The sequence below is a fragment of the Dipodomys merriami genome, unplaced genomic scaffold (genome assembly GCF_024711535.1).
Source record: "Dipodomys merriami isolate MVZ:Mamm:240054 unplaced genomic scaffold, mDipMer1.0.p SCAF_400, whole genome shotgun sequence".
In the NCBI taxonomy this organism is placed as follows: Eukaryota; Metazoa; Chordata; class Mammalia; order Rodentia; family Heteromyidae; genus Dipodomys; species Dipodomys merriami.
Window position 1 is genome coordinate 609,322 of NW_027205605.1, and position 23,056 is coordinate 632,377.

The 23,056-nt window shown below is 47.2% G+C and overlaps 1 protein-coding gene across 2 annotated transcripts in view; it reads right to left on the reverse strand.

Annotated features, from left to right (window-relative positions):
- LOC138806570 (tyrosine-protein phosphatase non-receptor type 11) overlaps nucleotides 1-22,727 on the reverse strand; it is a 42,606-nt gene extending 19,879 nt beyond the window's left edge. For both annotated transcript variants that reach the window (XM_069991995.1, XM_069991994.1), the window contains exons 1-5: nucleotides 22,493-22,727; nucleotides 6,203-6,325; nucleotides 3,757-3,951; nucleotides 1,891-2,083; nucleotides 818-934 (exon numbers count right to left, since the gene is read on the reverse strand). In XM_069991995.1, the coding sequence (XP_069848096.1) occupies nucleotides 818-934; nucleotides 1,891-2,083; nucleotides 3,757-3,951; nucleotides 6,203-6,325; nucleotides 22,493-22,506 (642 nt within the window). In that variant the 5' untranslated portion in view covers nucleotides 22,507-22,727. The remainder of the gene's footprint in view (nucleotides 1-817; nucleotides 935-1,890; nucleotides 2,084-3,756; nucleotides 3,952-6,202; nucleotides 6,326-22,492) is intronic.
- Between the last annotated feature and the right edge of the window lie 329 nt (nucleotides 22,728-23,056).

Here is a 23,056-nt window from a genome sequence, read left to right on the forward strand (position 1 = left end):
ACACAACACACCTTTAACCGTAGCACTTAGGAGACAGAAGTAAGATGAGCACAAGTTCCAGACCAGTCTGAGCTATATAACATGACCCTGTGTGAAGGAGGAAGAAGAGGAGAAGAAGAAAGAAAGAGAAGCCAGGCACCGGTGGCTCACGTCTGTAATCCTAGCTACTCAAGAGGCTAAGATCTGAGGATCACAGTTCAAAGCCAGCTTGGGCAAGAAAGTCCATGAGACTCTTATCTCCAATAAACCATCAGAAAACTGGAAGTGGTGCTGTGGCTCTAGAGTACTAGCCTTGAGCTGAAGAGCTGAGGGACGTTGCCTAGGCCCAGAGTTCAAGCCCCACAACTGACAAAAAAAGAAAAAAAAAAAAGAGAAGGAAGGAAGGGAGGGAGGGAGGGAAGAACTGAATCCAAACTGAAGATGGATAATATATGTGGAAGCTGATACTCCTTCCTCTCCTTCTCCATTATAATACAGATCTTAAATATTGCCCAGGGGCCTATGTGTCAAACAGTTGGTCTGCAGCCTGTGGTGCTGCTGGGAAGTTAGGTCACTGGAAGCCAGCCCCTTCCTGTCTTCTTTACCACCAAGAGGTGAACAGGTTCCTCCTACCACGACTGTGTCTGCACAGGCCAAAAATGACAGGGCTAAGGGACCGAAGCCCCTGAAACCGTGAGCCAAAATCCCCTTATCCTTACAAAACAGATTCTTTCAGGTGTCCTGTCACAGGCAGAAAGCTGACTGATACATTCTGCATGTATGGAAACTATCTGTATTTTTAAACTCTGAGGGGGAATAGAAGCTTCATTTTTCCAACCTGCTTGAGTTGTAGAACTGTGCCCAATGTCTCCACCATCGGATTCTTCTTGTAATGCTCCACCAGATCCGTCAAAGAATCAAACCGTTCTCCTCCACCAACATCATATTTCAGCTCCTTTTAAGACAAAAATGATGATGCTTGTCATGTTTATGTTACATCGCTGGTTTTCCCCATTCCCAGTCTTCAGTATATGGAAATGACAACAGAGGAATAATGAAGACAGGCTAGGGTGTGTGTGTGTGTGTGTGTGTGTGTGTGTGTGTGTGTGTGTGTGTGTGTGTGTGTGTGTGTGTGTGTGTGTGTGTGTGTGTGTGTGTGTGTGTGTGTGTGTGTGTGTGTGTGTGTGTGTGTGTGTGTGTGTGTGTGTGTGTGTGTGCGTGTTGTGTTATTTGATTTCGCTTGGGTGTGTGTGTGTGTGATATTATTTGATATCGATAATGAAGACAGGCTAGGGTGTGTGTGTGTGTGTGTGTGGTGTGTGTGTTATTATTTGATATCACTTGGGGGTGTGTGTGTGTGTGTGTGATATTATTTGATATCGATAATGAAGACAGGCTAGGGTGTGTGTGTGTGTGTGTGTGTGTGTGTGTGTGTGTGGTGTGTGTGTTATTATTTGATATCGCTTGGGTGTGTGTGTGTGTGTTATTATTTGATATCGCTTGGGTGTGTGTGTGTGTGTGTGTGTGTGTGTGGTGTGTGTGTTATTTGATATCGCTTGGGTGTGTGTGTGTGTGTGTGTGTGTGGTGTGTGTGTTATTATTTGATATCGCTTGGTGTGTGTGTGTGTGTGTGTGTGTGTGTGTGTGTGTGTGTGTGTGTGTGTGTGTGTGTGTGTGTGTGTGTGTGTGTGATATTATTTGATATCGCTTGGTCTTAAGACCAGATCTTGTAGGGCAGAGGGTAACTCATGTACTCAGGTCTGAGTTAATCTGCCAGAATTACACTGAAAATAAAAACTGCAACAGTTCCAGAGTGATGAAGCAAGTGGGATAAACAATGAAGGAATAGAAGAACAAAGAAGCTGACTTTGGATGTCACAGCTCTGTCTTCCCGGAGCAGGGGCAGCTCACCTGGCAGCGAATCATGACATGGGTCACTTTAGACTTGCCATCGTTGCTCTCTCCCTTGTCATCACCGGTGCGCACAGAGAGAACAAAATCTCCAGGGTGGCTCTGGCTCTCCCGTACAAGGAAGCTGCCATGCTTTCCTTTCTCGGTCAGCAGTTTCTCGGCTTCTTTTCCAGAGAGGTGACCATGAAACCACCTAAATTTTTACAAAGAAAAATGAGCCAGGCAGCAGTAGCTCATGCCTGTAATCCTAGCTACTCAGGAGGATGAGATCTGAGGAGATACATGGTAGAAACAACAAAAAATATATAAACGAAATAAAAAATACATAAAAAAATAAACATTTGGTCTTGGTTTGGCCCTAGACAAAAAAGAATCTTCTTAACAAATTAACGCAAGCGATTCACATTTTTCCCTGATTTCCTATCTACACTTACTTTACCAGCCTCCAATTTGCTGTCCATGTCTTGAGTATTTACTGAGTTGTCATCTCAATCTTTAATGCACATAAAACTTGGGGTAGTGTTGAAGGATTTCACTGTGAGTATGCATTCCTATGCCCCCAAGCAGAGATGACATTTAAGTCTGAATGGAGCCCATAGAATCTGTATTTTAAACCATCATTCCAGAGCCCAGATAAAGGCCATCCAAAGTCATCCAAGGACAGACTTGAGACAGTACTGCTCTAAGTGACATGGAAACCATCTTGACAGCCATACTAATTTAGAGCTTTTTCCCTCAAGCTCCTCATAAGAAAGCAAGCTCATCATAGCAGCAATGCTAATGGCTGATCACTAAAGGAACAGACTGTATTTGTCTTCATCCACGCTCAGTTGAAGGAGTCGAATCTAAAAGCAAATCACGCCAAGTCACGGAGAGCCCTTTGTCTGAAGCTACAGTAGTAGCTGGAGAAACAAATTGTCATCAGTACATGGCAGCACTGACATATGATGTGAGCCAGAAAAATGGACCTAAGACACAAAACATACAGACCAGAATTTATCCTGGGTCAGAAAGGGGAATGCAGAAGAAAAAAAAAAAAAAAAAGCAATGCAATTGTGCATGTGAGCTAAACCCAGCTGTCAACTGCTGAAGGAAATCTCTAAAATAACACAATTCCCCATAGGCGAAGTCAGGCTCACTCCCACATGCATGGATGTAACACTGGAGGGATGGTGGGAAAGCTGCCCCTCTACACACTCTGCTCTCCCACTTCTAGACTCAAGCTGACATCTGCTGGTGGCGTGGCTGAACAACTGGCTGGAGCCGCAGAGACTGCTGCTGTTCTGGCAATCTTGATCGTTATGCTTTTCTATCATAAGCCCCACGAGTGATGGATCAATCTTAAAACTACAGCAGGTACAGCACAGGCAGTGTATGTAGGATAGTACGAGGTCCCCAGAGAACGCCCATAAGTTCCACTGACTGGAGATCCCACAAGAAAAGAATGCCTTTCCAGACACCAGTGGCTCACACCTGTAATCCTAGCTACTTAGGAGGCTGAGATCTGAGGAACAAGGCTCAAAGCCAACCCAGACAGGGAAGTCTGAGAGACTCTCATCTCCAATTACCACCAAAATGCCAGAAGTGGAGCTGTGGCTCAAGTCATAGAGTGCTAACCTACCAAAAATGTTCATGGACTAGTTCCTAAGTTCAAGCCTCAGTATTACATCCTGTAATACTGTGGAAACAGTCACACTCACACACACACACACACACACACACACACACACACACACACACACACACACACACACACACACACACACACACACACACACACACACACACACACAGACCCCACAACACAGCTGCATAACACATGGCCCAGGAGAGCTGCAGACCACGTGGTCACTCACAGGTACTGACCGTTCAGAGGTAGGATCTGCACAGTTCAGCGGGTACTTGAGCTCGATCACATCTCCATTCTTCTCTTTCAGTTGCCCGTGATGTTCCATGTAGTACTGGACCAGCTCTGCCAGGGTGGCAAACTTCTCCCCTCCATAGAGGTCATAGTAGTCCCCTGTGTTCTGAATCTTGATGTGGGTGACAGCTCCATTTCTTCTACAATAGTCCATCAGAAAGGGGAAGAAGAAGTAATAAAGAGCCACACTAAAGACAACCCTGAGATACCACCTTACCCCAGTCAGAATGGCCCACATCCTCAAGTCAGCCAACGACAAATGCTGGAGGGGATGCGGAGAAAGAGGAACCCTATTACACTGCTGGTGGGAATGCACACTTAAACAACCACTTGGAAAGCAGTCTGGAGGGTCCTCAGAAAGCTAACTATTGACCGCCCTTATGACCCAGTCATACCACTTCTAGGCATCTATCCTGAACAACAGGAACCAGTATACAAGGACACATGTCCCTCCATGTTTATTGCAGCACTGTTCACAATAGCCAGGATATGGAAACAACCCAGATGTCCCACCACAGATGAATGGATCCAAAAACTGTGGTATCTATATACAATGGAATATTATGCAGCCATTAGAAAGGACAAAATAATGGCATTTGCAGGGAAATGGATGGAGCTAGAAGAAATCATGTTGAGGTAAGCCAAGTGCAAAGAGACAAACGGCACATGGTCTCCCTGATAAGTGGATGTTAAACCCAAAATGTTAGGTGATATGACAAAATTAACAGATTTAAGAAACAAAGGACTTCCACTCATCTGGTCAAATCACTACTAAATAACCCCATGCTGCTGATCACATGTATGGTATATATGTACACACCAGAGGGAAACCAGGAGGATGACACAGAACTAGATGGAATCAGGGAAAAACATACACCAGTGGGACCCATCAGCTGCACTGGCCATTGACCAAAATGAACTAAGCAACTCAATGGCAATTCAATGGGAGGGAGGGAACAAGTGGGAAAGAGGGAACAGCTGATGCTATGCAAAACAAAAGAAATGTACATATCACCCAATGTGGAAGAAGTAACTGTATGCATCACCATCCCACAATACTGTGAAATTTGGGAAATTATGTAACCAATTAATCACAATAAAAAATTTGGGGAAGAAAAAAAAAGAGCCACACTAGCCTAGCGCCAGTGCTCACACCTGTAATCCTATCTACCAGGAGGCTGAGATCTGAGGATCAAGGTTTGAAGCCAGGAAGGCAGGTTTGAAGGCAGGAAGGTCCATGAGACTCTTATCTCCAATTAGCTACCAAAAAAGTGATGAAAGGACAAAAGGTGAATAAATGCAGCAGTGGTACTCAGCAGACACTATGTGGAAAATGAACTTTATAACGTGTGGATAGGGAAGGGAGGAAAAAATTAGGAGAAAGCAAGAGAAGTGACATTGTCCAAACAGAAATGTACTCTTTACCTGGCTTATATAACTAACTACTCTGTACATCACCCTTAAAATAACAAAAAAAAATTTTTTTAAAGCCAGAAGTAGAGGTGTGGCTCAAGTGATAGAGCAGTAGCTTTGAGTACAAAAGCTCAGGGACAGGCTGGGAATGTGGCTTAGTGGTAGAATGCTTGCCCAGCATGCATGAAGCCCTGGGTTCAATTCCTTATCACCACATAAATAGCAAAAGCTGGAAGTGGTGCTGAGGCTCAGGTGGTGCTAGCCTTGAGCCTTGAGCAAAAGAAGCTCAGGGCAGGGCCCAGGCTCTGAGTTCAAGACCCAGGAAGGTAAATACGGAAAGTTTTTAAATAAACTGAAAACACTCCGACGTTCATGAGAAAGAGGGCAGGTAAACTTGTGTGTGGCCACCAGCAGACTGCTACAGCCATGAAGAAGCACTGGCATGGAAGTCAAGGTGCCAAAGTTTGCATGTCATCACTGAAGTACTTACATGGTTAGTCCGCACCTGGTACCAACACAGTCAGCACCAAAACATGCTCAGGAAGGACCTATGCCAACCTCTGGATGGTGGTTTACTCTCCGGAGAGATGAGCAGGGGAACAAAAGGGACCACAACTTCCTCACTGACTTTCTATTTCTTGACAAAGGAAAGTGATCTAAAGAAACCCTCAGAGAGGCCTTCCCCGGTAGAAATGTATGGCGGGAAGAGGAAGAGTGCAGAAGCCATGGTCAAGAAGCGTGGGGCTGGGCCGCAACCTTGCTTTGCCTTCTGCATCTTCAGCAGTTGCTCAGACATAAGGACGTGCACCTTGGCACCCGTTCGGCTGAGTTTCTGGGGCTCTCACTGCAGCGGGCACAGGGAGCCTGTGATGGGCCAGTCAGTGTCCTGCAAGGCGCCTCTGCAGAGGGGCAGGCCACAGCTGGCCAGGTGTGGCCCCAATTCCCAATGCTTAGGAGTCTCTTCTCCTTCCGACTTACCTAACGGAAAGCGTGAAGTCTCCAGGGTTACTTTTACTGGGCCTTGCCAAAAAGCTGCCATCAACTCCTCTGGTCAACAGTAGATTTTCTGCCTCCACGCCAGTAATGTTTGGGTGAAACCATCTGGAAAAGGAGAAATGCAATGGGAGGCAAAGGGTTCCTGCTTTCCATTCATCATGGCTAAGCTACCCTGAGTAGAACATTTTTTCTTTTTTCTTTCTTTCTTTTTTTTTTTTTTTTTTGTAAAACTGGGGACTGAACTCAAGATTCAACCTTGCTAGGCAAGTGCTCTACCACTTCAGCAATGCCCTCAGCCAAGCAAATAATTATTTAATAGTTTTTATCAGACACACACACACACACACACACACACACGCACACACACACACACACACCCCTTGCGGTACTTAGGATTGAACTCGGGGCCTTAAGCTCATTAAGCAGGTGCTTTACAACTTGAGCCATGCTGCCAGCCCAGTTAACATTCTATCCTGAATCCTACTTAGCCTGATAATGTTGGTATCACCCAAATCCTCTGTCACCTGTTTGTTTATCTGTTGTCATTCTTTCTTTTCCAATTTGTCTCTTTTTTTTTTTGCCAGTCCTGGGGCTTGAACTCTGCCAGGGCTCTGTTCCTCAGCTGCTTTAGCTCAAGGTTAGCGCTCTACCACTTGAGCTACTCCCAGCTTTTTCTGAGTAGTTTAATGGAGATGAGTCTCATAGAGCTGAGTGCAGGTAGCTCATGCCTATAATCCTAGCTGCTCCAGAGGCTGAGATCTGAGGATCACAATTTAAGGCCAGTGTAGGCAGGAAAGTCCCTGTGAGACTCATCTCCAATTAACCACTCAAAAACCAGAAGTGGCACTGTGGCTCAAGTGGTAGGTAGAGTGCTAGCTTTGGGCACAAAGAAGCCCAGGGACAGAGCCCAGGCCCCAAGTTCTAGCTCTACAATGGGGTTGGGGGGGAATGCCACCTGACTAAGTCAAAAGCTGGGATTCTCATTCCTTTTTTGGGAGGGGGGCGGTCAGTCATGCAGCTTGAACTCTGGGCTTGGGCACTGCCACAGAGCCACTTCAGGTTTTCTAGTGGTTTATTGGAGATAAGAGTCTCTCGGACTTTCCTGCCCAGGCTGGCTTTGAACCACATTCCTCAGATCTCAGCCTCCTGAGTAGCTAGGATTACAGGCATGAGCCACCAGAGCCCGGCTCTCAACCCAATATTACTGACAGCTTAAGTTTAATCTCATAGATACCAGTGTGTTTTCAACTTTTTTTGCTTTTTGTCTCTTTTCCTACTCAGCTGCTTGGGTTATTTATTTATGTCAGACGTGAGACCTGAACTCTGGGCCTGGGCGCTGTCTCTCAGCTCTTCAGTTCAAGGCTAGTGCTCTACCACTCGAGCCACATTGCCACTTTCAGCTTTTTCTGCTTATGTGGTGTTGAGGAATCGAACCCAGGGCCTCATGCATGCAAGACAAGCACTCTACCACTGAGCCACCTTCCCAGCTCTTGCTTGGGTGATTTAACAGGTGGACATCCTGTTCCTAATTCTAATAGGTTCCTAATTATTTTTAATTTATAATGATGGATATCTTGTAGCATTTCAAAAGTGTCATTAAGCCTATAATTACTGGGTTACTGAAGGGAAAGATTTTGTCTCCTCCTTATGGCAAGTGCAGAAATCCCAGCTATAGTACTCTCTCGAGGCCTACCCCATTATCAGCCTTCATAAACCACACACCATAGGCTCAGCACTCACACTTTAAACACAGAACCCAGCCTGGTCCCACATCTACCATGGATCTGCTCCCAGACAATTACAGATGTCATTTCTGAGTTTTCTTTTTTGGGAGGAGTGGGGGGGGGGGCTGTTTTTGTTGTTTGGTTTTTATTTTGTGCTAGGGCTTGAACTCAGGAGTTGGCTTTTCCACTTAAGTCACAGCTCTAACTCCAGCTTTTCCATGGTTAATTGGAGATCAGAGTCTCATAGGTATTTCTGCCCAGTCTGGCTTTAAACCAGAATACTCAGATCTCAGCCTTCTGAGTAGCTAGGATATAAGTGTGAGCCATCAGGATCTGGCAATATCTTGTTTTTGAGCTAGGGTCTCATTAGATTCAAGACCTAGGTTGGTCTTGAACTCCTGATCTTAAGTGATTCTCCTGCTTTGGGCTCCTAAGTGCTAGGACTACAGGCATGTGCCCTGCACCTAACTTTAAAACATCCTTTGTTGAGGATGGGGATGGAACGCAGGGAAATAGCTATCTCAGGGACGCATTCAATCACTGGACTAGTCCCTGCAGCCCCTAAATTTTAATCTTTTTATTTTATTGCCAAACTGCCCTCAAAAGAAAACACAAATGGCAGGTGAAGTCCCATTCTCCCTCACTGTTGCCAACACTGCACATATTATCAAATTTCATCATCTCTGTCTATCTGATTAATGGAAAATGGTAGCACTCAGGTGCATTTCTTTGTAAGAATGACATCTTTCATGTTCTCAAACAGCTTATTTTCCCTTTCTGAGTTGTCAATGCAGCAATGCTCATTTCCTTTCTCTTTTTTCTTTATTAGCATGTAGGAACTCTTGGCATAACCGAAAAGCTCATCCACCCCTTGTTATAAGCATGGCAAATATTTGTCTTAGCTTTTTCCTCCCGTTTTTACTGTGGGTTTGGTGTTGGTGTTTTCCATAGAAGGTCATCTTGGTGAGGTTAAATTTATCAAAGTTTCCACTGGGCCTCTGGATTTCCTGCCCTGCTTAGATAACAATCTATACTAACAATCTATACCACCGTGGCGTGATGCAAGTAAATTACTACATGTAAAATGTGTAGCCCAAACCACCCTTCAGAGGGTCGTATTTAGAGCTAGGAATTTTGCTGTTAGCCAGAGGAAAATACTATGCTTTGAGTAAAGTCCTAGACTCTACCTGGGTACGGCAAGATGGTGCCCTTACTGATTTTCACACTCCCGTTGAGATTTCTCAAACTGGGCACTTGCGGCCTTTGCACTTGCCCGTCCTTTACAGCCCACAGCCCATCCCACCTTCTCACTCACCCACACAGCCCTTGGGCCTTGGCAGCCATGCCCAATCACAGACTTCCACACTGCCACGTTGAAGGTTTGACAGGCGGCCCCACGAGGACAGGGGACAGGTCTATTTCCTCCCCAGCAAGCCCTGAGCCCCCGGCCAAGGGCTGACCCAGCAGTTTCTTAATGAATACCCGGAGCTCGAAGTGAAGGGCGAGCAGCCAGTCAACCGCCTTTGCCTCTCCCTCACCGTCGGCATCCGCCACAGCTGGCCGCTCAGTTGGGAAGAGGCCATCTTCTTTTCAATCCCAGCAGCTTTCCAGGTGCTGGGATTCCAGCCACGAGCCACTGTGCCCAGCCCCAACAGCTCTTTGCTTGACAGAATCAAATAGTGGGTGTTTCTGGGTCAGTTACTTCCTGAATTTATGGAGCAGAAGAGGGAATTTTCCCCCACTGTGTGCTACTAGATAATTTTTTTGGGGGGGAGGGGGGGGTCAGTCATGGGGCCTGAACTCTGGGCCTGGGCACTGTCCTTCAGCTCTTCAACTCAAGGCTAAGTGCTCTACCACTTGAGCCACAGCGCCACTTTTGGCTTTTTCTGCTTATGGGGTGCTGAGGTATCAAACCCAGGGCCTCATGCTTGCAAGGCAAGCACTGAGCCACCTTCCCAGCCCTACTGCAGGATTTTAACAGGAATTTTGACAGTGAGTATCTAAGGACCCTGTGCATCATAGGCCAAATGCCTGCCTCTAGACTCCCACATTTGGAAATGCCAAATTTAAGTTAACACCAATGGGGAGAAGGACTTCCTCCTCTTCCCACTCTCCATCTTCACCATGCCAGTACCCTGACGGCATTTCTCCCAGGCCAGCCCCATGAAACCCCCCACAGGTGAAGGAAAGTGCAGGTCATCGTGGAAACCTGTGAAGACTTAAAATGGCAGGTGCTCAGGTTCTCCCTACATAACCAGCTGAAGCTGACCACAGCGAGCGGCCCATCGGCACACCCCATGGACAGCAACGGAGCTTTCTGCTTCTTCTGACAAACCTGGGAAATTCCATCAAAGCCACAAACATATCTGTGAGGGTCAGCATGCTACCAGGGCCACAGACACTGACTAGTTTTAAGCTTTAATATCTATTAAGTGTGCTTAACAACAACTGTATACACATATACAAATGTACATTTATATATGGACACATGTCAAATATATATCTATATCTATATATGTATCACATGTTCGAGATTCTATTTCTCTTCAGAAAAAGCCAGCAAGCATTCATGTTTCAAAGAAATAATATGCATTTTCACTTAGTAACACGAGTTGCGTTTTACAAACACTAAATAAACCTAGGTATCATAGCATAAAAACCACAAGCTGCTAGATCATCATCTCTTCCTAATTGAAACATGGAGAAGAAGACACAGTTCTACATGGTCTCAAAGAGTAATTTAGTTTGGTGAGAAACATTTCAATGTGTGTAAAAAATATTTGTACTATGTATTTTTTAAGCTACTACTGTAGCTTAAAAAACCGTGAAAGTAAAAAAAAAAAAAATGTAAAAGTTTCTAAGCAGGTGCCAGTGGCTCACATTTGTAATCCTAAACAGATGAGAACTGAGGATCATGGTTTGAAGCCAGACCAGGTAAGAAAGTACTTGAGACTTATCTCTAATTAATCACCAAAAGGCCACAAATGGAGCTGTGGCTCAAGTGGTAGAATGCCAGTCTTGAGTGAAAAAGCCAACAGTGTGAGGCCCTGAGTTAAAGTCCCAGTACCAGCATTTAAAAAGAAAAAAAAAAGCCAGGCGCTGGTGGTTTACACCGGTAATCCTTGCCACTCAGAAGGCTGAGCTCTGAGGATCACAGTTTGAAGCCAACCCAGGCAAGAAAGTCTAGGAGTCTCTTCTCTCCAATTAACCACCAGAAAACTGGAAGTGGAGCTGTGGCTCAAAGTGGGAGAGCACCAGCCTTGAGTAAAAAGTTCAGGGACAGCGCCCAGGCCCTGATTTCAAGTCCAATGACAGAAACAAATAAGGAGGGAGGGAGGAAGAAAGAAAAAGAATGGAAGGAAGGAAGGAGAGAGAGAGAGAAAGGAAGGAAGGAAGGAAGGAAAGAAGGAAGGAAGGAAGGAAGGAAAGAAAGAGGGCTGGGAAGGTGGCTCAGTGGTAGAGAGCTTGCCTGGCATTCATGAGACCCTGGGTTCAATTTCTTAGCACTATATAAGCAGGAAAAGCCAGAACTGGCACTGTGGCTCAAGTGATAGTGCTCGCCTTGAGCTGAAGAGCTGAGGGACAGCGCCCAGGCCCAGAGTTCAGGCCCTATGACTAATTAAAAAGAGAGAGAGGAGGGAAGGAGGAAGGGAAGGAAGGAGGGAAAATGAAAAAGAAAACCAGCAACAATGAACTCAGCCTTTCAAGCATTATACTCTGCCACTATTTTGCAAGGTGGGACTCAGAACTCAGCTGCCCCTCTACTGTAAGCAGCATGGTTGCCTTGGCTTGCTGTCTCCATCCTGGGTGTGGGAGACACTGTCGAAGCAGCTTTGTCTCATCTCTTAAATGAGGCCCACTGAGCACCACCTCCACCCATCAGCAGAATCAGCGGAGGGAGATAAGGCAGGGGTGGTCTCTTCACCCTTTTATTAAATAAAGTGCATTATTTCATTTACAACTCATAATTACACCTATCCTGTTATTAAAAGCAGACAAGTGAGTGGTATTTTGAAGAGACCTTAGTAACCAGCATTTAGACACTGGCTAGACAGACTAAGGGCTTAATAAGCATTAGTTTCCACTGTTATCATTATTGTTATTACTGGTGGATGCCACACAGGATAGACTGTTCTTGTGCATACTTATGATAGTTTTCCATACACCTTTGGCTGTGTCTGTCACTTAAGTTATACTGCCCTTCATGTTTGTTGTCAGTAATAGGGTTTGGGAATGGAGGTGTGGCTCAGTTGGTAGAGCACCAAACAATTAGGGAAAGTGTCAGTCCTAGCCTCGAACAACAACAAAAAGGTAGCTGGGCCCTGGTAGCTCCTGGCTATAATCCTAACTACTCAGGAGGCTGAGACATGAGGATCCCGGTTCAAAGCCAGCTTGGGCAGGAAAGTCCATGAGACTTTAAGCTGTGGCTTAAAGTGGTAGAGCACTGGTCTTAACAGTTTAGTGGCAGTTCCCCGGCCCTGAGATCAAGCCTCACAACCAACCAAAACAAACAAATAAAAAAAGTAATGTGCTTGCTCAATTTGCTTGCTCTGCTGAAGCTCTACCACTTGAATCATGGCTCCAGCTTGCTTTTTGCTGATTATTTTGAAGATATGGTCTCATAGACTTTTCTGCCCAGTCTGGCTTCAAAAGGATCCTCAGATCTCGCCTCTTGAGTAGCTAGGATGACAGGCATGAGCCACTGACACCTAGTCAGGCTGAATGCATGTTGAGGGGAAAGAAGGGTAAAAGGCAAGGGGGAGGCTGGGGTGGAGCTCAGTGGTGCAGAGGGTGGGAGCATGTGTGAAGCCCTGGTTTCAATCCCCAGGGCAGCCCAGACATTTATGAAGACACTCTTGCTCGTTCTAATACCTGTCACACCTGCCGGTCCTCAACGATCTCTTCTAACCTGCCCACTTCTAACATTGTTCACATTTACTAAAGACCTCTGATCATAATATGGCCCAAGTGGGTAACATCCACTCCACAGAAAGACACACAAACACACCACTAGCACCACCGGCACCACCAGCACATGTGAAAAAGAGCCTCACACCTAAAACTGCCTTCAGGAACAACTATCACACATAAGCCCGTGAGTGTGAAGAAGCAGCAGGCACACTATCTGTAAGAGTTCACAATTAAAACTGTTCACAGAGAAATCACAAGACAGCCTAGATCCCTGAATGGAGATGGGGGGTGGGGCGGCGGGGAATGCAGGAGGCCTGGGGCTCCACCCTCAACACTGTAAAACATAAAATAAATAAAAACAAATCCGCCCTTGAGTGGTAAACACAGATTCTAAAAAGGCTAGAAACTTTCTAAAAACCCTGCTGAAACCCAAATACAGTGAAGCTGAGTGTTTTGTTCGGTCTCTGCACACCGCCCCCCCCACCCCCCCCAGCGATGTGCGAGTACAAGCCAACAATTTCAGGAACTTCTTGTCAAAGCTGCTGTACTAAGAAAAGGGCTTAAATTAAGGGTCCAAAATCTAATATCAGTTTCTTGCCTACATTTCAAGTGATCGTGGTTATATGCTCCAGAAAAATTACTCTTTGTCATTCAGGCAAATGTTATAATTTGGTTACTTTCTACAGATTCTAAAGCTTTACCTCTCTTTTCTATTTAAATCTTACTATACTATAGGAAAAGGATAAATTGCTGGAAATCAGCAGCTCCTGCCTGTAATCTGATCTCCTCTAGGCAGAGTGAGATCTGCTCACAGTTCAAAGCCAGCCTAGGCAGGAGAGTCTGTGAAGACTTTTTTTTTTTTTTTGGTTGGTCGTGGGCCTTGAACTCTGGGCCTTAGCGCTGTCCCTCAGCTCTTCAGCTCAAGGCTAGCACCCTACCACTTGAGCTACAGCACCACTTCCGGTTTTCCAGTGGTTTATTGAAGATAAGAGTTTCATGGATTTTCCTGCCAGGGCTGGCTTTGAACCGAGATCCTCAGATCTCAGCCTCCTGAGTACCTAGGATTGCAGGTGTGAGCCACCGGCACCCCGCTGTGAAGACTCTTATCTTCAATTAACCACCAAAAAGCTGGAAGTAGAACTGTGGCTCAAGTAGTAGAGTGTTAGCCTTGAGCAAAAAAACTAAGGGACAGTACCTAAGTCCTGAGTTCAAGCCCCAATACTGGCACCCAAAAAATAAATAATTAATTAAATAAATTATGAACAGCAGTCATCAGGGACATACACTGTGAGTAAGAAGCTACAAAAAAAGTTGTGGAGGGCTGGGGACGTGGCTTAGTGGTACAGTGCTTGCCTGGCATGCATGAAGCCCTGGGTTCGATTTCTCAGCTAAAGGCAGAAGTGGTGCTATGCTTAAGTGGTAGAGTACTAGCCTAGAGCCAAAGCAGCTCAGGGACAGTGTCCAGGCCCTGAGTTCAAGCCTCAAGATTGGCAAAAAAAAAAAAAAAAAAAAAAAAGTGTGGAAGCAGCTCTTTAGTGGATGCAGTTATGTCTTTAGAAATCACTGCCTTCTCATGGTTTCTCCTTGATCAGCATCTCTTCTCTAATGATTAGGTAATGAAGAAAACCGCCTCCCAAAATGGCTCTGCACAAACTTCTGCTGCCCTGATGCAAAGCCCCCCACCCCCGGCACCCCTACGCCCTCCTGCCTCCTCAGCCCTGCCCCAGCACCAGGATATTTTTAAATCCATCAGCTCACATCAGCTCATGCCACTCCCCGATCACATCCTTCTATGGTTTTGTCCTGATCTTAAAATACAATCCACACTCCTCCCCATGGTGCACTTGACACTGAAGACCTTAAGAGCCCCTGCACAGGGCTGGGCGTGTAGCTCAGTGGTAGAGGGTGTGCTGCTTGCTGTACATACCGATGCCCTAGCTTCCATCCTCGGAACAAAAAGGAAAAAAAGAAAATTGCACCACAGCCACCTCCTCAGGCGCAGAGCTCGCGCGCTTGCTCCCTTGCACTTTACATTCCCCAAGAACTCCCCACCTCGGAACTCTCACACACGCCGCTTCCTAAGCCTCACAACACCCAGTGGCATCACCAGGCCTGTCACTGAGTTATCTGTCTCACAATTAGTCTTCAATGAGCCAGATGTAACAGTGCAGGTCTATTGTCTCAGCACTGGGGAGAACACAGGAAGATACTGAGTTTAAGGCACAGTAAGACCATGTCTCAAAATAAATGACTGTATGCATAAATGAATGAATGCCTAGCTCGTGTGTTTCCTTATAACTGTAATAAGCTGTCTATCTGTATCTTATGCACTAATACATTTCAGGTTTCACTAATACGAATCAGGTTGCAGCCTGATTAGTAACAATCAAACCCAATCCATGCTGGTATGTAGTCTGTCTCCATTCAAACTCAGTGCTCCTTGCAAACAAGGATAGAGAGATCCTCTTATTACAGCAATACCAAGAATCACAGCACTGTATGTTTACTGAATGCACACAGCCCTCCCAAAAATCCTAGCAATAAACTGGGCTGCACTTTAGGGCAGGGATCCCAAACCCTGCTGTGATCCACCACTCCCACGGGGCCTGCAGAACCTCAGTATTTGCCCTGCTTTTCCTTAAAAGCCTTACATGGCAAGTGCCTTCTGTGCTTCCCAAAGGAAAGAGGAGTGCGCTCAGTGTGTCCCTATTGTTCTGTAGCTCCCTAACAAAGGGCCTTAAGGCCTGCTAGTAACAATTACCAAAGGCTGGCTCTGCTTTCCCAGGGCCCCCATTAACCAGGCAGGAGAAGATCTTAGCAGCAGCCTCTGTACTTGAGCAATGCTGGCCCCAAACTTGGCCTTATGTCAGGACACGACATTAATAAAGAAAACCCAGTTTCCACTGGAAAAGCTCTTATTTTTTCAGCTTTTCAGCAGGGCGAGTTTATTTACTCCCACAGGAGATAAACAAACATGGCCGCCAGGGAAAGCCTGGGACAAAATGTACTTGACCTGCAACAGATAAACCAAAAGTCTGAGAAAAAGCTCAATGTTGCCCTTGAAACTCAAATCGCCACTGGGGTCTTCCTGGGATGACAGCAACTGTAAAGCAGGAATCCCACGCTGAAGGCACACTGGAGAACACTGGCAGAGCAGGGCACAGAAACAATCTTAAAACCTATACTCATGTGTTAATTACTGAATACATAAACCCTACAGACACTAATCCCAGCTACTCAGGAGGCAAAGATTGAGAGGACTGCAACTGGAGGCTAGCAGATTAGCAAGACCTCATTAATCTCAACCAATTAAAAAGCTAGGTGTGGTGGCATGCACCTGTCACCCCAGCTATGCAGGAAGCATAAATAGAAGGATCTTGAGGTGGTTCAGACAAAAATGCAGGGTCCTCTCCCCAAAACCTAAGCATACCAAAGGGCTGAGATGTGGCTCAAGAGGTAAAGCACCAGTGTAGCAAGCTGGACGCCCAGAGTTCAACTCTCAGAACAAAAAGAACAAAAAACAGGCCCAAAGGAACTGCTGTGATAAGCAAAAAGCTTGTCAAATAAAGATCTGCTCACAAGATTACCTCCTCAGAGACCTTCCCTAAACTCCACAGCATAACTAATAGCAGCCAGGCATGGTAGCATAACTGCTTTAATCTCAATACTTTGGAGGTGGAGACAAGGAGGACAAAAATACTTGTGAGACAGCCTTAACTAGTGACTTAGAATATTGTCCAAAATACATAGGAAGAACCTGTCTCAAAAAAAAAAAAAAAAAAAAAGACCCACATACGTACACCCATGCACATGCAAAAAGAAAACATCTGAAGCTTTAGTTTAATCTAAGATGTATTAAAGCATGAACCATACAAGAAGAAATTGGCAAACTAGACTTTTAATTTAAAAACTTCCTGAAGCTTTTGTACGATGGGTTTTTGTTTTTGCTTTTTGAGCAGGGGCTTACAAATGAAGGAAGAGTGGGTAAATACAGCCATTATATTCAATGTATGTTATATGAAAGTTGAGGGTAGGGATGGAACTGGGAAAATTGGGGAAGAATGGTGGGTTGACTGATCAAGATATTTTGTGCTCATACTCTGATTTGTGTAGTTAAACCCCTTTGGATGGGCTGGGAAGGTAGCTCAGTAGTAGAATGCTTGCCTTGCATGCATGAGGCCCTGGATTCGAGTTCTCAGCAATACATAAGCAGGAAAAGCCAGAAGTGGCACTGTGGCCCAAGTGGTAGAGCACTAGCCTTGACCTGAAGAGCTGAGGGACAATGCCCAGATCCAGAGTTCAGGTACCAGGACACTCTCTCTCTCTCTCTCTCTCTCTCTCTCTCTCTCTCACACACACACACACACACACACACACACACACAAATAACCTTTGGAGCTGGGAATGTGGCTTAATGCTAGAGTGCTCACCTACCATGCATGAAGCACTGGGTTCAATTCCTCAGTACCACATAAACAGAAAAAGCTGGAAGTGGCACTTTGGCTCAGGTGATAGAGTACTAGCCTTGAGCAAAGGAAGCTCAGGGACAGTGTCCAGGTCCTGAGTTCAAGCCCCAGGACTGGCACAAAAACAAAACAAAAAAAAAAAAAAAAACCTTTGTATAACTACTTAAATTTTAAAACTTTTGCTCATCAAAATACAGTTAAAGAAAAATGAAAAGACAAGCCGCAGAGGAGAAAATATTTGCACTTACGATAAGATTACACAAAAATTAGAACAGTCCATATGGAACTCTCAAATCTCAATAGTAAGAAAATAAATAACTAACCGGGTATGAGTGGCTCACGCCTGTAATCCTAGCTACTCAGGAGGCTGAGATCTGAGGATCACCATTCAAAGCCAGCCTCGACAGGAAACTCTGTGAGACTCTTTATCTCCAATAAACCACCAGAAAAACTGGAAGTGTCACTGTGGCTCAAGTGGTAGAGTGCTAGCCTTGAGCTGAAGAGCTGAGGGACAGTGCCCAGGCCCAGAGTTCAAGCCCCACAACCGACAAAAAAAAAAAAAGAAAGAAAGAAAGAAAATAACTAAATGAATATAGACAAAAGGTTGTTTTTTTTTTTTTGGGGGGGGGGTGGTCATGAGGTCTGAACTCTGGGCCTGGGCACTGTCCCTCAGCTCTTCAGCTCAAGGCTAGCGCTCTACCACTTGAGCCACAGGGCCACTTCTGGCTTTTTCTGCTTATGTGGTGCTGAGGAATCAAACCCAGGGCCTCATGCATGCAAGGCAAGCACTCTACCACTGAGCCATATTCCTAGCCCCTAGACAAAAGATTTGAGCAGAAACATTACCAAAGAAAGTATAGGGGCTGGGAAGGTGGCTCAGTGGTAGAGCACTTGTCTTGCATGCCTCAGGCCCTGGGTTCAATTCCTCAGCACCACATAAGCAAAAAGAAAAAAGCCGGAAGTGGCGCTGTGGCTCAAGTGGTAGAGTGCTAGCCTTGAGCTGAGGAGCTGAGGGACAGTGCCCAGGCCCAGAGTTCAGGCCCCACGACCGGACCCAAAAAAAAGAAAAAAAAAAGTATAGAAGTGGTAAACTAACATATGAAAAGATAATCATCACTATTAGTGATTAAGAAAAATACAAAATAAAACCGCAATGGAATCAGACAACAAATGCACTAGAATGGGTGAAAAACAAAAAAGTCTGATTAAACCAAGTGTTGGCAAGGAAGTATATACACTGTGAAACTCATAGACAAGGAAAGAAACGAGGGGAACAATTTCTGAAAAAGTGAAATGCATGTACTATTCCACTAGTAGATACTGACAGAGAAATAAAGCCACACACCCACACAAACACCTACCCACAAGCACCTAAGCTATCACCTGACACCTCCCTACCCCCACCCACCCCCAAGGATGGATCTCAGCACAAGTATGCCGAACTTAAAGTTAGACCAAGGTGAGCATCAGTGATTCAGGGGTTAATTCTAGCTGTTTAGGAGGCCGAGAACTGAAGACCACAGTTTGAAGCCAGCCTGGGCAGGAAAAGTCTTTGAGATTCTTTTTTGTTTGTTTGTTTTGTTTTTGGTCAGTTGTGGGCTTGAACTCTGGGCCTAGGCCCTGTCCCTGCGCTCTTCAACTCTTCAGCTCAAGGCGAGCGCTCTACTGCTAGAACAGCACCACTTCTGGTTTTCTAGTGGTTTATTGCAGATAAGTCTCAAGGACTTTCCTGCCCAGGTTGGCTTTGAACTGCAATTCTCAGATCTCAGCTTCCTGAGTAGCTAGGATTACAGGCCTGAGCCACCAGTGCCCGGCTTAGTCTTTGAGATTCTTTTTTTTTTGGGGGGGGGGGGTTCGGTCGTGGGGCCTGAACTCTGGGCCTGGGCACTGTCCCTCAGCTCTTCAGCTCAAGGCAAGCGCTCTACCACTGAGCCACCTTCCCAGCCCCAGTCTTTGAGATTCTTATCTCCAATTAACCACCAAAAAGCCCAAAGTATGAGTTGTGGCTCAAGTGGTAGAGTGTCAACCTTGAGTGAAAAAGCTAAATGATGGGCTGGGAAGGTGGCACAGTGGTAGAGTGCCTGCCTTGCATGTATGAGGCTCTGGGTTCAATTCCTCAGCACCACATAAGCAGAAAAGGCTGGAGTGTGCTGTGGCTCAAGTGGTAGAGTGCTAGCCTTGAGCTGAAAGGCTGAGGAACAGCATCCAGGCCCAGAGTTCTGGCCCCATGACCAGCAAAAAAAAAAAAGGAAAAAAAGAAAAAGCTAAAGGACAGCACTTGAGCTTTCAAAGATCAAGCCCAGTATTGGCATTATTTAAAAAAAAAAAAAAATAGGTCAAAAAAGTGGGGGAGGACACAGATCTAGCTCCATGTATGTAAAATTCCAGAAAACAAAATCCAGTCTATAGCAAAAGAAAGTGGACCAGCAGCTGCCTAAAAAGGAGAGATTACCGAGCCCAGAGTTCAAGCCCCAAGACCAACAACAACAACAAAAAGAGAGATTATAAGATTCATAAGGGATGAGTCTGATGTTTCATTATCACCAGTGGTAATGGTTTCACAACTGCACACAGCTGCATACATACATCAAATCTTATCAGAATGTACAAATATATGCAATTTATTACACATCATTTTATTATATATCATTTGTATATCAATAAAGCTTATTTTAAAAAAAAGACAGGGCTGGGAATGTGGCTTAGTGGTAGAGAGCTTGCCTAGCATGCATGAAGCCCTGGGTCCCCTTCCTCAGTACCACATACACAGAAAATGCCTGCAATGGCACTGTGACTCAAATGATAGAGTGCTAGCCTTGAGCAAAAAAAGCTCAGGGACAGTGCTCAGGCCCTGAGTTCAAGCCCCACAAGGGGGGGAGGGGGGTTGGAGGAGAACCAGGCGTGAAAGTTAATGCTACCTGTAATCCCAGCACTCAGGAGACCAAGGTTGGAAAAATCCTAAATTCAAGGCCACCCTAAACTACATACCAAAAAGACTCTGTCCAAAAAGAAAGCACACACACACACACACAATAGAAGTTTACAACCTAAAAATATATAATCTCCCATTACATGTTATGTTCCACAGCCTCGCTTCTTAGGTGACACATGCCTCTTTTCTTTAACAGTGAGTGAGATTTATCCTTCCGTGAGCCAGCCGAAGGAACGACTCCTTGTCAAGCTTCATCATCACCACTTGCCACTCTGGCTGTGCCCACACCTCCCAGCTCCTAAACTAACAAGCTGGACAATGTCGTGTCTATTCCTGCTCAGCTCCTTCTCCCTCCTCCCCAGCCTTTTTGTCGTTGAAAGCAGCAGATCCTTACTTGTCTGGAAGAGCAGACGCGTGGAACAAAAGGCCCAATGACTATTTGACAGATTAAAGAACAGACAACGGTTTTATTTAAAAGCTCCCTAAAGAATTCGAGCCTTTGAGGCCATACACTGTTCTGGTGAAATGCAGCTATATATTACCCTGATCTGCAAAGCCCTGGCCAAGAGACCTGTCCAAGTCACTCACTTCCTAAGACTTCTCAATTTTCTTTTTCATCCCCCCCCCTTTTTTTTTTGTTCCAGATCCATGAGTGGATAACACGGCGGTATGTTTTGAGAGACTCCTAATATTCTGAAAAGTGTCTAAATAACATAGCCCCAACAGCTGGAGATTGTTTTTCAGATATCTATGGCAGTGACTATAAACTGGACAATTATGGAAAAGAATGAACAATGGGGCTGGGCAAAGGGATGTGTGCCTGACATCCCAGCTATTCAGAGGGTGAGATAGGGAGGCTGGTGGTTCCAGGCCAGCCCAGGCACGAAAGTTCACCAGACCCCCCATTTCAACACAAAAAGTTGGGCCTGGTGGTGCCTGCTTGTCATCCCAGCTACAGAGGAAATGAACATTTGAGACCCTATCTCAAAACAACCACAACAAAAAGGGATCGAGTGGTTCAGCATCTAGATGGCGAGCAGGAGGACACTTGGAATGCAAACCCTAGTACCAACGGCCCCCCTCAAAAAACAAAAAACAACAAAAAAAAGGACAATGGATCCTATGTGTCAGTGTTGACACAAAAGATCAGCATCAAACTAGAGGTCAAACCGGTACTTAGCAACAAAGTTACAACTTGCAAACGATTAGCAATAGTTACAAAACAATAATGGCAACAGGGTAATTAACCTGGGGCAGGGGGTGCAGGCACCACCATTTACTAGCTGAGTGACGTCAGGCCAGTTTACTTCTAAACCTCAGTTTGCTCAACTGTAGAGTGGGAGAGTAGGCCTCAAAGGATCGTTGTGAGGGGGGCTAACCATTAGTGACGAACCGTGTGCGTGCCTCGACTTCCAGAGGTTCCCGTGACGCCTCTGACTCTCATCGGCACCTCGCTTTCAAAGCCTCAGTTTCCACATCCGTAAAACCCAACCGCGGCCGTCAGTTACCTGTCTTAGGAGGTTGTAGCCCCGGAGTAACTCGATAAAGCTCCCGTCCCCTCCCTCCTCCCGAAGCGAAGACGGCGGAGGAAGGAAATACTCGTAGTGGCTGCAGATACCGTCAGTTTTTCCATTTCTGGCACGTGAGGAACGGGGAGGAAAAGGACACGCAAGGGGACATTCAAAGGATCAGGGGGTCCCGGGCGAAGTCCCCAAGTGCAGGGCGGCGGGCGAGGGGAAGGGGGCGCCCGGGGCGGCTGGCAGGGCTGCGGCCCGAGGCCCGGGCCGGCGACCCACGGAGCGAGCGGGTTTATTTCGGAATCTCCATGAGGCAATTCTCATGAGGCAATGGGTCAGGAATGCGGCGCCGGGCCGGGCCGCCGGCGTCCGCGGTCCCCGGGGCGCCCCTACCTGCCCCCCGCGTCCCGACAGGCGTCCCCGGGGCCGCGGGAGCCGGAACTCGGGGAGGCAGGAAATGAATGGGGACCCGCGGGGAGGGGACGCGGAGGGCCAGGCCGCCCCCCGAGGCCGGGAGGCCGAGAACGGGCGGGTGGGGAAGCCCGACCCCCCCCCGCCCCGCACACACACACACACACGCACACACATGCACACGCACACACGCACACGCACGGCAGCCGGGACCGAGCCCGGAGCCCGGCCGGGCGCCCCCACCGGGCGGGGCCGAGCGAAGGCGACGCGGGCCGGGCCGAGGCCCCGCCGGGCCCCTCGGGGCTCCTCACCTCCGCGATGTCATGTTCCTCCCGCCCTCCGGCTCCGCGGCGGGCCCGCTCCGCGCTCAGGCTCCGCGGGGCCCCGTCACATCAGGCTGGCCCCGAAAGGAAGCCGGCTCGGGACCGGACGGGGGGGGGGGCGGCGTTGGAGGGGGCAGAGCCGGCCGGCCGCGCGCAGACCCCCCCCTCCAGACCTGGGGGATCCCGGACTCTGTGCAGCCGCCCCCCGAGCCCGGCTCGCTCCTCCCCCCCTCCTCCACCTCCTCCTGCCCCCCGCCCCTCGGCGGCGGCGCCCTCGTGACGTCACCTCGCGCGACGCCCGCCGCCACTTCCTGCTTCCGGTCTGCCTGGGCTCGGGACGGCCGCTCCCGCCGCTCCCGCGGACCGGGCCGCGGGTGGTGCGGGATAGCGGGGTCGCCGCCGTCACCGGTTCCCCCGAGACCCCCGCGGCTTCCTCCGTTGGTCTTCGGGCTGCCGCAGGGTGGTGGCTTGCGCTCGGTCGCAGCCCCGCCACCCGCTCCATTCCCTTCCCCGCGCGCGCTGCCGAGCCGGGCGTCGTGGTTCTCGCGTCTC